Here is a 14924-nt window from a genome sequence, read left to right as displayed (position 1 = left end):
AGGGGAGCCCCAGGGGGAACGTGTCAGGAGCAGGGGGCCAGCGGGGGATCCCAAAGTGGCAGCTGGGCGTCAGGACCAGCCTCCCCGCCAGAGTGCAGCGAAGGGGGTGGAGGTTCCAGTGTATCAGGGGAAGCAGCTCCGGCAGCAGAGAAGGGAGGGAGGTCGGAGCAAGCCACCCTCCCGGAAGGGGAGGGGAGTAGTGAAGGGAGTAGTGTAGCTGTCAAAAGGAAGGTTAGAGGTTGGGGGCGCGCGCCAAGTTCAAATGTAGAGGCGCGCGGAAGTACAGGGAGCCCGGAGGAGGGGCCAGGTCCCAAAGCCCGCAGGAGGGGGCAAGAGCAGTCTGGGGATTCCGCGTCAGAGGAATCCAGGAGGGGCGAAACCCCAGCGGGCAGGAAGACCCTGCGGAAAAGGAAAGAGAGAAAGAGGTGAAGCAGCGCAAGCCTCTTAAACTGGTGCAGGGGAGGGACTGACTCAGAGGGGACTTCAGCGGTCTAAGCGTAACAGACGTAGGGCTGCGCGCCTCGGATGTGAAGCAAACAATGAACTGCAATAAACACTTTTGTATATAAGAAGAGATAGGCGTTGGTCTTTTGTGAGCTGAGACTTGAGGCAGCCCTGACACTAATGTTTAGGTGGAATCTTCTTTCTTGTAGTTTGGATCCATTGCTCCGTGTCCGCTTCTCTGGAGCAGCAGAAAACAACCTTTCTCCCTCCTCTATGTGACATCCTTTTATATATTTGAACATGGCTATCATATCACCCCTTAACCTCCTCTTAGCCGTCTCAAAGCGGCTAACATTCTCCTTTCCCTTCCTCCCCCACAACAAACACTCTGTGAGGTGAGTGGGGCTGAGAGACTTCAGAGAAGTGTGACTGGCCCAAGGTCACCCAGCAGCTGCATGTGGAGGAGCGGAGACGTGAACCTGGTTCCCCAGATTACGAGTCCACCGCTCTTAACCACTACACCACACTGGCTTCATAGGGGCTGGTGGCATCCTGTTGGCAAGTCCCCAGAGCCCTGTAGTAGCTGCAGCACCCAGCCATGGGTGGCACAGTTGCCTAAGCATAGCTGAGGGCAATTTAGAACCCTTTTCTAGCAAGCTGACCTCTTGGTACCAAGAGTGGGATGATGTTGGATTTCTGTTCATGCCACTGTGCAATTTTTGGAGTCACAAGACTCTGTTTACATTCCAGACTGTTGGAAGTCTCATGGGAGACGGATGTTGTTGTTACTGGTTTCCTGTTTCTTTGTCTCAGTTGGTTCACTGACTCTCACAGAGAGAGGATGTATATTCTTTTCTGTCTGCGTAGTTAGAAATAAAACGTAGCGATGTAGCTCATATATTTCTCGTCCTTCTGCTGCTGTCTGGATACTCTGCGTAATGGGAATGTGCCTGAAGCCTCATCAAAGGCTTAGGTCGTTAATCACCGTCGGAGGACACAAACGGAGGAGTAGCTTGGCCGTATGGAGTTCCGACAGATAACTGGGTCTGGCTGCCAGAGCCCTCTGTTGGACTCCCTAGGCATCCAGACTGACCAGTTGAAACTCTGTTATTTGTTAGCCCAAAAATGGAAAACGAGCAAGGTCCCAACCAAAGAAGAATGGCAAATTAAGTTGACAGAATATGCACAACTCGCAGACTTAGCATATAAAAGAAGAGAACAAGAAGAACATACGTTTAGAGAAGATTGGAAAATGTTTATTGAATATATGGGAAATAACTGTGTACAGCTGAAAACGCTGGCCGCATGAAGATAAATTCAACAGTGTAAATAAGTTTTGATGGATGCAATAATGGAATGGTTTAGTTTATGTAAAATATGCAGGGATTTATGATATGTGAAATGAACCATGGAAAGAGAAGAAGGGAAGTCATTGATATCTTAAGGATGTAAAAATGAGGACATTAAATTGTAAAACAGGAAAGTTAATAAAAATATATATATATTTAAAAAAAGAAAGAAACTTTGTAGCGCCAAGTAAGCCTTTGGCACCAAACCAACCTGACTGCCTTTCTTTCCTTCCCGGCAGGTCTGCGGTGAGAAGAACCGCTTTGAGAAGCTGATGGAATATTTCCGAAATGAAGACTGCAACATTGATTTCATGGTAATGCAAAGGCTGGGAGCAAAGGTCACCATTTAGCTTCTTGTCTACCAAGGGCTCTCCCTCCCTCCTCAAACGTACCAGCACAAATAGATGGTGTTCGCATACACACACACACACACACACACACACAGAGCCTTTCTGCCTTTCACCTGATTTGCACACATCACTGAAATGTCGATTAAAAACAAAACATTGGCTTATCTTTTTTTTTAGTTTACTTTGGTTTGCCATTCATTGTTTGTTTGGAGGAAACAAGCCACGATCCCAGATTTGAATGCCACAACAGTGCAGACGGTGATATTCCAGTCTGGTATCGGGAATACAAATGTCCCTATGGTGACAAGATTATTCAGGCAGCATCTCCTGTCCTCAACCTTGCTCCTTCCTTGTTGCTGTCTTTTGAGCTAAAGGGAATGCGGTTGAGCAGCTGGAGCAGCCAAACAAACAGGCCAGACTCTTCCTTTTGCATTGTCCTTTGGGCCCGCTCCACGTCATTGGCCATCATTGGCGGAGACAGAGAAACAAGGAAATTGGGACATCAGGGCATCGATAAGTTCTATGAGATAAAACAGAGCAGGGTGTGGATAGGGTTGTGTCCAATTAAGTGCTACTCAGAGTAGACCCACTGACGTTAATGCACCTAGGTTAGTCCTGTCCATTAATTTCAATGGCTCTATTCTAAGTAGGACTATGGATCCAACCCACAGCTACTGTTTGTGGTCGTATCTCAGACATCATCCCTGTTTTGTTATGAGATGGCAATAATAATAATAATAATAATAATAATAATAATAATAATAAAGGTAAAGGACCCCTAGCAGTTAAGTCCAGTCGCGAACGACTCTGGGGTTGCGGTGCTCATCTTGCTTTATTGGCCGAGGGAGCCGGCGTACAGCTTCCGGGTCATGTGGCCAGTATCACTAAGCCGCTTCTGGCGAACCAGAGCAGCACACGCCGTTTACCTTCCCGCCAGAGCGGTACCTATTTATCTACTTGCACTTTGATGTGCTTTCAAACTGCTAGGTTGGCAGGAGCAGGGACCGAGCAACGGGAGCTCACCCCGTCACAGGGATTCAAACTGCTGACCTTCCAATTGGCAAGCCCTAGGCTCAGTGGTTTAGACCACAGCACCACCTGAGTCAATAATAATAATAATAATAATAATAATAATAATAATAATAATAAAATAAAAAAAAATAAAAAAAAAATACCCCACTCATCTGGGTGGGTTTTCTCAGCCACTCTGGGTGGCTCCCAACAAAATTTTAAAAACCCAATAAAACATCAATCCTTAAAAACTTCCCTAAACAGGGCTGCCTTCAGATGTATTCTAAAAGTCAGATAGTTGTTTATTTCCTTGACATCTGATGGGAGGGCATTCCACAGAGCAGGCGCCACTACTGAGAAGGCCCTCTGCCTGCTTCCCTGCAACCTCGCTTCTCGCAGGGAGGGAACCGCCAGAAGGCCCTTGGAGCTGGACCTCAGTGTCCAGGCTGAACAATGGTGGTGGAGACGCTCCTTCAGGTCTAGTGGACCGAGGCCATTTAGGGCTTTAAAGGTAGCACCAACCCTTTGAATTGTGCTCAGAAACGTACTGGGAGCCATTGTAGGTCTTTCAGGACAGCTACCCTTTTAAGGCTGTACTTTTGAGATGGTTTGGTTTATTGTTCAAGCTGAGAGCTAAGGATGGCAGTGCCAAATTTGCTTGAGCATCGCTGTATCAGAACTGAATATATAAAAAATGAAACGCAACCGTGGAAAGTTGAAATTATAGCCTAATCAGCTGAATCATATCAATATAACAAGTAGCTATGAAGAAATTCCATATAATTATAAAAGCAGGTATTATATACTAATATGCTCTCTATTTATTTAAAAAAATCCCAAATGGCTAAGAGTGCATAATACAGTGGTACCTCGGAAGTCGAACGGAATCTGTTCCAGAAGTCCATTCGACTTCCAAAACTTTTGGAAACCAAGACACGGCTTCCGATTGGCTGCAGGAAGTTCCTGCAGCCAATCAGAAGCCGTGTCAGACGTTCGTGTCCAAAGAACGTTTGCGAACCGGAACACTCACTTCTGGGTTTGCGGCGTTCCGGAGCCAAGGTACGACTGTACTGGGGTTAAAACCAATACGTATAAACAGACACAGAAATGAATGGAAATGTGACAATGAAACCCTGTTAAAGCACATCGGTGCCAGACTAGCCCTATCCATGAGAACCTAACCTGAAGAAAAGTGTAAAAAGAGGTACCCAGTTCCCAAAGGTAATGTGCTCTCCTTTCCTTCCCAAAAAATCTAGGTGGCTTGCATGCAGTTCATCAATATTGTGGTCCACTCTGTGGAGAACATGAATTTCCGGGTCTTCTTGCAATATGAGTTCACACAGTTGGGACTGGATGATTACCTAGAGGTAAGAGGGATGTAACAAAAACCTGGTTGTGGGTGGGTGTCTATTGATGGTGGTTAATTTAATGCATTTTTTCATTTGCAACCTTCTTAGTGATTCTGAGATGCCTTTCCATCTCTGCGAAGTGGGTTTTCTGAATCACAAAAGTTTCTGTATACAGTGGTACCTCGGTTTTCGAATGTCATCTGTTCCAGAAGACCGTTCGACTTCAGAAACTGAAGCATTTACTTATGGAAACATTTACGGAAAACTCAATATGGAAGCCGCATAGCATGTTCAACTTCCGAAAAGCATTCGAAAACTGAAGCATTTACTTCTTCAGTACTTTCGGTGTTCAAAAACCTAAACGTTCAACTTCCAAGACGTTTGAAAACCGAGGTACCACTGTACTCACCTAAATATTTGAGATTCAATTTAACATGTTTGTTTGATTTGCTGTATACAGTCAAACCTCAGTTGTCAAACGTAATCTGTTCCGGAAGCCCGTTCGGCTTCCAAAATGTTTGACAACCAAGGCGTGGCTTCTGATTGGTTGTAGACGCTTCCTGCACTCAAGCGGAAGCTGTGTTGGACGTTTGGCTTCTGAAAAACATTCAGAAACCGGAGCATTTACTTCCAAATTTTTGACTTTCGGGAGCTGAAATGTTCCAAAACGGAGGTGTTCGGGATATGAGGTTTGACTGTACCAAACTAAACTACTCATCATCATCATCATCATCATCATGGCACACTAATATTAATTTTACATGCCGTGTTAATATCCCAAAATGTTTTCTAAGAAACAAAAATAGACAGCCTGAGAATGGAATGGCTTCACTTCAGATTAGACCAGGCTCAATTGAGCCCTCAGTCCATTCACCATCATTCAACAAGTTTGAATTAGTACCCTCTGGCCAACGCAGTGAGAAAGTCAAAACAGCTCCCTTTTCTGGCAAGGTGTCCTCTTGGCACAGAGAATTAAGATGACTGGGTCTGGCTGCCAACGTCCTCAACTTTGGCAACCCCACCTCACTTTAAGCATTGATTGCCATTTTTATTTCAGATTGGACTGGCATTGGATTTGTGCCATTTGCTCAATTTCACCTGTATAACTCCAACTCCGCCCCCCGTATATTAATGTGTAGAAAGAATACCTTTCTAAAAATGGGGAGAAAGTATGTGTGACACACACTTTTATAACACATATGAACAGGACTTGGAATTTTTGTTACCTACCTTTTAACGAGGTCTACGGCAATGTTATTTCATAGGAGATTTTGTGAGAATTGGAAGCTGCCTTGAAGTGTCGTTGATTTAGGGTAGAAACGGATGAAATAGAAAACAACAATTGTAGGATGTGTTAGCCTCCCAAATAATTTAGCTCCAACTTGTGCCAAACCTACAGGTCCCAACTTAAAGAAGAATGGCAACTTAAGTTGACAGAATATGCACAACTTGCAGATTTAACATATAGAATAAGAACAAGAAGAACATACGTTTAAAGAAGATTGGAAAACGTTGATTGAATATATGGGAAATAATTGTATACAGCTGAAAATGCTGGCAGCATTAAGATAAATTCAACAGTGTAAATATGTTTTGATGGATGCAGTAATGGAATACTGAATGGTACAGTTTTTGTAAAATATGCAGGGATTCATGATATGTAAAATGAACCATGGAAAGAGAAGAAGGGAAGTCACTGGTATCTTAAGGATGTAAAATGAGTATTTTAAATTGTAAAACAGAAAACGTAATAAAAATTTATATAGTCGTACCTTGGATCTTGAATGTCTTGGTACTCGGACGTTTTTGGCTCTGGAACGCTGCAAACCCGGAAGTGATTGTTCTGGTTTGCAAATGTTCTTTGGAACCCGAATGTCCAACGGGGCTTCTGCGGGTTCCGATTGGCTACAGAGCTTCCTGCAGCCAATTGGAAGCTGCGCATTGGTTTCCGAATGCTTTGGAAGTCAACGGACTTCCAGAACGGATTCCAAGGTACAGCTGTATATATTTAAAAAAGGTCTGGCTGCACCATACAGACACACCAATTCCGGTCTTGCCTGTTTCCATCCTTGTGGCACTGCTTGAAACAGGCTGCCTCCTTCCTGCTGCAGTGCACAGCTAAGCCCAGCCGTAGCTTTAAACGCCACACTTTTCCTCTTTCGCCTCAACAGAAGCTGCGCTATTCGGAGAGCGACAAGCTGCAGGTGCAAATCCAAGCCTACCTGGACAACATATTTGATGTGGGCGCCCTGCTGGAGGACACCGAAACCAAAAACGCTGTCCTGGAGCACGTGGAGGACTTGCAGGAGGAAGTTGGACAGGTGGGGGGGGTAGCTAAGTTCTCTGGGGTTGATGTACCTAAGCTGCACTGGGGGGGGCAGTGGCTTGGCAAATGAAGAAGACCCTCCCTACTCACTAGGTCACACAAAAATGGGGAAAGGGCTCAGGGCTGCCTGGGTCCCATCCCTGCGATCTGTATGCACAAAAGGGATGGGGGTGGCGCTGTGGTCTAAACCACTGAGCCTCTTGGGCTTGCCAATCAGAAGGTTGGCGGTTCAAATCCCTGCGACTGAGCTCCCGTTGCTCTTCCCCAGCTCCTGCCAACCTAGTTCGAAAGCACACCAGTGCAAGTAGATAAATAGGTACCACTGTGGCGGGAAGGTAAACGGCATTTCCGTGCGCTCTGGATTCCATCACAGTGTCCTGTTGCACGAGAAGTGGTTTAGGCCTGCTGGCCACACGACCTGGAAAACTGTCTGTGGACAAACGCCGGCTCCCTCGGCCTGAAAGTGAGATGAGCACCCCAACCCCAGAGTCACCTTAGACTGGACTTAATCGTCCTTTTACAACAACACCTGCCGCTAACCTTTTGTTTGAACAAGGGGGGCGGTTGGCTGTTGGACCCCCTTCCGTAGCATGTTGCTTGCTGCCAGCTCCTTCTTTTCCCTGTTGCATATCCTGCCCTCCTGCAATTCACTCGCCCATGCATTGTTTCTCTTTGCAGCTGGCAGAGAAACTCCAGGATGCCGAGAACGAATCCATGGCCAAAGTCGCAGAGCTGGAGAAGCAGCTGTGCCAGTCGCGCCGCGAGGTGGAGGCCCTGAGAGCACGGACCACCGGCAATGAGCAGGTATGGGCAGTGAGCTGCAGGAGCCGTGGATTGCTGGAACCGGTTCCCAAAAAGAAACGCTTGGGGCGCCTTGCCATTTTGAACCAAAGCTTGAGAGCCAGTGTGGTGTAGTGGTTAAGAGCGGTAGTCTCGTAATCTGGGGAACCGGGTTCGCATCTCCGCTCCTCCACATGCAGCTGCTGGGTGACCTTGGGCCAGTCACACTTCTTTGAAGTCTCTCAGCCCCACTCACCTCACAGAGTGTTTGTTGTGGGGGAGGAAGGGAAAGGAGAATGTTAGCCGCTTTGAGACTCCTGAAGGGGAGTGAAAGGCGGGATATCAAATCCAAACTCTTCTTCTTCTTCTTGATTTATTTTTATTATTATTATTATTATTTGAATTTATACTGCCCTATACCCGGAGATCTCAGGGCGGTTCACAGAATAAAATCAAGATATAAAACCACAAAATACATGATAAAAAGAAAAACAACAACCACCACAAAAAACACATTTTAAAAGGGCATAGGATGTCAATCAGATGAACCAAAGGCCTGGTTAAAAAGGAACGTTTTTGCCTGGCACCTAAAGGTATACAATAAAGGCGCCAGGCGAATTTCCCTAGGGAGAGCATTCCACAGACGGGGAGCCACTGCAGAGAAGGCCCCGTTCTCGTGTTGCCCCCCTCCGGACCTCTCAGGGAGGAGGCACACGAAGGAGGGCCTCAGAAGATGATCTCAGGGTCTGGGTAGGTTCATATGGAAAGAGGCGGTCCTTGAGGTATTGCGGTCCTGAGTACAGTATCCTGTTTCAAATAGTGGACAGCTGAAAATGCTGTCAGTCAGTGTCAGTCAGACAACATTGAGTCAGTGGTGTGACTCGGTGGAAGGTAGGTTCCTATGTTCCTAATTGGAATTAGCTCTTAGGTGAGTGGCAGGCAGCATGAATCCTAGAGTACAGGTGAGGAACCTTTTTCTTTCTGTCGAGGGCAGCACTACCTTGGGGGTGCGGTAAATTTGATGGAGCTGACTCTTGGTGTTTGGTGAGGCCATTCTTCTTTCTCCTTTCTTTCCAGCAACCTCCTTTTCTCTCTCTCTCTCTCTTATGGTTGGTGGGGTTTTTTTCCCCTCTTGCTTTTTTTATTTGGGGCTGGAGCGGGAGGTTTGGCAGAGAGGTGTGCTTTCTCAATAAGCTTTCTAAAAGCTTTTTTAAAGCTTACTGGGAAATGATATATAATGAATTGAAAAATAATGTTTAAAAACAAGCATACCCAGAAGCTTTCCTTTTGGGAATTATAGGGACCGAACTTCCCAAACTGTATAGAAATTTATTCCTATATGCGACTACAGCGGCAATAATGTTACTTGCCCAAAAATGGAAAGAAGAAGTCCCAGCGAAAGAAGAATAGATACAAAAAATAACGGGATATGCATAAATGGCGAAACTTACCAGAAAAATAAGAAATCAAGATAACAAACGGTTTATAAAAGAATGGAAATGGTTTATGGGATATTGACAAACAAACTGTGAACAGATAAGAACATTGGCAGGATTTTTTGTAATAACCTGCAGCTTTATAAGAGATGAATAAATTATAAATTTATTTTTAATATTTTCTGCATATTCCAAATTAAGGAACCACAGAAAGAGGGAGAAGGAAGTCAAGTTTTGAAATGTTAAAATTATTGTAAAATTTTTCAAATGTATAAAACTGAAAATCATAAATAAAATATTTTTAAAAAGAGAGAGAGAGGTGTGCTTTCTAAGTTTTCTGCCCGGACCTCATGATTTTCAATATTGTCTTTCTTGGAACAGGATAGGACAAACAGTCCAAGGAGTCCCTCTTTGCTACAAATGCCACAGCCTCAGGGGTCTCTGCAGTACCCTGCCTTGGAGCGCAAACTAGAGGAACTCGAAGACAAGGGGCTAATCCGGATTCTGCGCGGACCTGACGGTGATGTCATCGTTGGCATTGAGGTCATCCCGGTCATTGTGGAAGCCTCAGGAGCCTCTTCAGTTACCATTGATGCACCTTCGTCAACCAGCACAGGTATGTAGAGCAAACAATATGCCCATTTTGTAGGAGAAACAAAAGGTGTTTTCTGATCCCTCTTTTGCTGGGCTCTACCACATCAAATGGGACAAGGGTGGCGCTGTGGGTTAAACCACAGAGCCTAGGACTTGCCGATCAGAAGGTCGGCAGTTCGAATCACCATGACGGGGTGAGCTCCCGTTGTTCGGTCCCAGCTCCTGCCAACCTATCAGTTCGAAAGCACACCAGTGCAAGTAGATAAATAGGTACCGCTCCGGCGGGAAATTAAACAGCGTTTCCGTGCGTTGCTCTGGTTCGCCAGAAGCGGCTTAGTCATGCTGGCCACATGACCTGGAAGCTGTACGCTGGCTCCCTCGGCCGATAAAGCGAGATGAGCGCCGCAACCCCAGAGTCGGTCACGACTGGACCTAATGCTCAGGGGTCCCTTTACCCTTTACTATATGCAGTGCCGGATTTACGTATAAGCTAAACAAGCTACAGCTTAGGGCCCCACTTTCTTGGGAAATTTAAAGGGGGGAAAACTGGATGTACATTTCCAAAATATAAGATAAAAAACAAATAAAATAAAACCTACATACAGCGACAGTGTTATGTGTTGTGTAGGCTCCTATGATGTAAGTAATGGGCCCTGCCTGCTAGCCTGCTCCCTAAAATATCACTGGTTTGCTCATTTCTATATATAGGGTGCCTACATTCTGCATGTGCAAATGGCTTTCGATACCTATTAGGTCCATAAATTACCATATAGCATATATTCAACACAAAAAAACAGTGACAATTTGTTGTTGACAAAGGACAGCTGGACATATAAAGGGCCCCATTACCTTCAGTAACTTAGGGCCGCATCAAACCTAAATCCGGTCCTACCTATATGAAAACAATTATCTGTACTTAAGCAGCATATTGGAGAGAAGACCGAGTGAGAAACCTTTTCACTTGAATGCCAATTTTGTGCATACCAATAGATTATTATTTTTTGCAAGGAAGCGTTCAGATAACGCAACCATCTTCCACCTGCAGTCTGAAAGCTGTCTCTGCCACCACTGGCAGTGCGACACGAGGACCTTGATGATTTTCCTCTGCTCTTCAGGCCATTCTCTGCATTTGCAGAGGAATTTCCATCCGGAAAATGCATTCCTTTTTTTTTTTTTTTAATAATATTTATTAAGATTTGAAAGGTTACAAAAAGGAAAAAGGAAAAATAGAAAACAGCATATTAAGCAAAAACAGAACATCACATCACAATACAGAAAAGAAGAAAACAACAACAACAACAACAAAAATAAAAAATGCAATGAATCTTCCCATAACTTATCTTTCATTTACTTATTTCCTTGACCTCCTCACACCTCCCTTTTTTGTATTCTAGTTCAGTTAGCTATTTCAGCAAATCCTTTCCATCTTTTCCAGTTTTTGTCCTATATTTTATCTTAATATAATGTAACTTTACTTTCCCTCCTTTCACCATTTAAGAATCTGTTTTTTCTTAATCCTCTATAGCATTTCTGCTAAAACCACATTACTTCATTCCAACATCCATCTAACATTCCTGGAAAATGCATTCCTTTTTTAGCAAAGAGTGCTGCTGAATTTTGACATTCTAAAACATGCCCTGCCTGTGCTACAGTTCATTTCCCCTTCTCCGCTGAGAGGCTGGAACAAGGAGGGTTTTTTTTTTATCCCCAACTAGTCAGCAAGGGGAGGTACTCGCTGTATCTACGGAAGGTGCTTAAAAAATTTCTTGCACTGCCAGTCATTTTTAATTCTTGTTCTGTGTTGCTTTTAAAGTTTTTTTTATGTTGTTGTACACTGCCCTGATGTTTTGCAAAAGGGTGGTATGTCAATACTATTATAAATAAATAAAGGGGACGCGGGTGGCACGTTTACCTCCTCTTGAAACTACACTTAAAAATCACGGGAGTGGGGAGATCTCTGGTTTCTTAAAATAAAGAAACATTGCAAAACGAAAGGGGCTTGCACACACAGGACTGGTTTAGCAAACCCTTCAGATGTTCACCTGCTTCAGTCTCTTATTTGTTTACATGCTCAAGGTGAAATGAATCAGGAGGTTGAAGCTAGTTGACAGCAAGAGTCCGAAAGCCCTGGCAAGATCTCTTCCATCTTGGGATATTGGAGAGTTGGGGAGCTCACACAACCCCCTAGACCAACCTTCCTCAACCTGGTGCTGCCCAGATGGTGTTGCACTACAAATCCCATCAGCCACAGTCAGCACAGCAATGATCAGGGATCATGGGAGTTGTAGTCCAAAACATCTGGAAGGTTGGAGAAGGCTGCCCTAGAGAAATCCAATTATCTGTGAGTCATGGGCTTTGGAACTTCAACTGGGAATGTCAGGGTCCAGGGCTGGGTGGCGCTGTGGTCTAAACCACTAAGCCTCTCGGGCTTGCTGATCAGAAGGTCAGTGGTTCGAATGCCCGTGATGGGGTGAGCTCCCATTGCTCTGTCCCAGCTCCTGACAACCTAGCAGTTTGAAAGCACACCAGCACAGGTAGATAAATAGGTACCGCTGCGGTGGGAAGGTAAACAGCATTTTACCTTCTGGTAAGGGTGCCCTCTGGTTTCTGTCACAGTGTCCCATGCGCCAGAAGCAGTTTGGTCATGTTGGCCACATGACCCAGAAAGCTGTCTGTGGACAAACGCCTGCTCCATTTGCCTGAAAGCAAGATGAGCACTGCAACCCCATAGCCGCCTTTGATGAGCCGCCATCCAGGGGTCCGTTACCTTTTTACCTTTAGCTTAGATTAATAAAGATGTGCTTCTTTTCCTTTCCAGATTTTCCTTCGCCGTCTACATCTCCTGTTCCTCCTCCTGCTCCTGAAATCCCACCAGCCCCGCCCCTGCCTTTCACCAAGGACAGCAGCTCCCTGGTTCCTTCAATCTCTCAAGAGGAAGCTCCTCCTCTTCCCCCTCCAGCCCCGCCCCTTCCAGGGACCAGTGTTCCTCCCCCTGCCCCGCCCCTTCCTGTGGCAGGAACTACAGCTCCGCCTCCACCACCACCGCCACCCCTCCTGCCAGCAGATGGTCCGGTTCCTCCTCCTCCTCCCCCTCCACCGATGGCTGATGGTTCAAATCTCCCAGGAGTGACAGTAACCCCAGGTGAGCTCAGTCGGTAGAGCGTGAGACTCTTAATCTCCGGGTCATGGGTTCAAGCCCCATGTTGGGGTAAAGATTCCCAAATTGCTGGGCGTTGTGCTATATATCCCTTGTGGTTCCTTCCAATTTTATGAATTTATTGTGAGCCAAAATCAGAAGAATCGTTATTTGCATCAGCCACAAGCCATCCCAATAAAATAAAATAATAAAATAAAATAAAATGTACTGAAGACAGAGGTATAAACTTAACTAGAGAAGAGACATTTGGTGGGCTTATGTCTGTACTCAAATAATAGATCTTATTCTAACTGCCCCAGCTAAAAACCTTGCAGTTTTTGTTGTCACTTGATGACCATCTTGATCTGCTAAAGGAAAGGACACAGCAGCACTGGTTGAGCAACCCGGCATGGACAATAATAGAGGGGTAATAACCTCACTCCTCAAATTTTTATCAAGAGTACAAGCACATGACTCAATACTGCCACCTCCACAGGGACATAACTGTTTTTCCAGTGGGATTTTTTGAAATCAACCCTCAAGTACAGCCGAAGGCACTTTCTTCAATCTTGCGAGAGTGAAAGCGCGTCTTGCATTTGTGAGCCAGTCTTAAGAGAGTATTTCTAAGTGACTAAATTACACATATATGCACATTTTTGCAATACATTAAATCACTTTGCGTAATTTCCAGGGTTCTTACTTAACGCAGAACATATCCGTCAGTTGAATCGTGTAAGTTTTGAACAATTAATCGATCTATTCAGTCAGCGTGTGGATAAGCTAATAATTTATTTGTGTGTGTTTTTATAGTGCTTGATGAACTGGCGAGGGAGATGAACAGAGTTGGTAGATGTAATGGCTTAAGTGAGCGCTTAAGTGTGAGGGGGGGGTGTCCTCTATTCCTGTCACATCTTTGTTCCCTGCTGAGCCCCATTCTGAGTTGCTTCCTCAGAAAACAGCACAGTGTTTCCATCCTTACGAATAAAGTTCGAGGTTCTCAATACTTTCCTCACCAAATTTTAGTACCTCAGTAAAATCTGGGATCTGGAAAAATCTTGGGTATCTGTAGCCTCTTCAGAACGTGCACTGTGAGTAGCGGCAGCTGTTCTGTATTCTCAGTTCCCTCAGAGCTGCATACATAGAATCATAGAACTGTAGAATTGGAAGGGACCCTGAGGGTCATGTAGTCCAACCCCCTTCAACCGAGGGGGGAGGGGTTGATACCCCATTTTGCCCTGACAACAGTTCTGTGCAATGGGTATATTTCAAGAGACTCTGACTTTCTGCAACCACTCAAGAAGTTCCATTGTCTTCAGAGCCCAAGTCTCGACATCATCTCAGCCATTCTGGTGGGTCCTGTGGGAATGTTGAGGAAAGGAGGAGAGGATATATTGATTAAATATTACCCCTCCTCACTCACGCTAGTGAGCAAGCAGCAGAGCAAATTCCCTTGCACATTGCGGCAAGCAAGTTGATGGATTCGTTAGAATCATTTAAGTTAAGCGATCCAGTCTGGCTTGTCCAGCCTGGATTGTTCCTGGTAAGTTTCCCCTTTTATTTAAAACAATAACAACACGACAGTCTTGTTTAAAAGGAAGGAAAGTTCACAGTTCACAGCAGTATTCTGAAAGCAGGCTTTATCTTGTGGTTACAGTTACATTTGTAGAGAAAAGAAGTCTGAGCTAGGCCTCAGACTTTCTACCTTGTGGCTTCCATCCTCTGTAAGAATGAGCTGTGTGCTGCTGGCTAAGAGCCAGAAGAGAGGAAGATGGCAAAAGAGGAAGATGGCTGTATGGCTAGCCCTTTTATAGGGTCTGCTAGGGTCATGCCCATCTGCCTGGTCACACACAGGGGGAGGATGCTTCAGAACAGGTATGACAGGAAGTCCTTCCTGTCTGGGGCAACATTCCCCTGTGTGTCCACTCTAGGAAACAGGAAATATTGTATTTGACTTCTTCAGTGACGAAACATCCCACAGGTCCAGAGGCTGAAGGGGTTCAAGGGTTGGAATTGGCATCTGTGGTTGCTAGGCAGCCACAGGATATAGGTTGACCACACCTGGGGTGTCTTCTTCTCTCTGTGTACAATCTGTCAGAAGGCCCCCAGGCCCCAAAATAAGGCTGGAAAGGGCGAGATCTCTGATTTGGTG

At 45.2% G+C, this 14924-nt stretch overlaps 1 protein-coding gene across 7 annotated transcripts in view; it reads left to right on the top strand.

Annotated features, from left to right (window-relative positions):
• FMNL1 (formin like 1) overlaps nt 1-14924 on the top strand; it is a 131067-nt gene that overhangs the window by 90347 nt on the left and 25796 nt on the right. For all 7 annotated transcript variants that reach the window (XM_080976538.1, XM_080976537.1, XM_080976536.1 and 4 more), the window contains 6 exons: nt 2033-2107; nt 4411-4521; nt 6675-6824; nt 7508-7633; nt 9427-9661; nt 12458-12781. In XM_080976538.1, the coding sequence (XP_080832664.1) occupies nt 2033-2107; nt 4411-4521; nt 6675-6824; nt 7508-7633; nt 9427-9661; nt 12458-12781 (1021 nt within the window). The remainder of the gene's footprint in view (nt 1-2032; nt 2108-4410; nt 4522-6674; nt 6825-7507; nt 7634-9426; nt 9662-12457; nt 12782-14924) is intronic.

The sequence above is a fragment of the Podarcis pityusensis genome, assembly GCF_964106645.2.
Source record: "Podarcis pityusensis genome assembly, chromosome: 13".
NCBI classification, from domain to species: Eukaryota; Metazoa; Chordata; class Lepidosauria; order Squamata; family Lacertidae; genus Podarcis; species Podarcis pityusensis.
The sequence above is the reverse complement of the archived record's forward strand: the minus strand, read 5'-3'. Positions and strand labels throughout refer to the sequence as shown.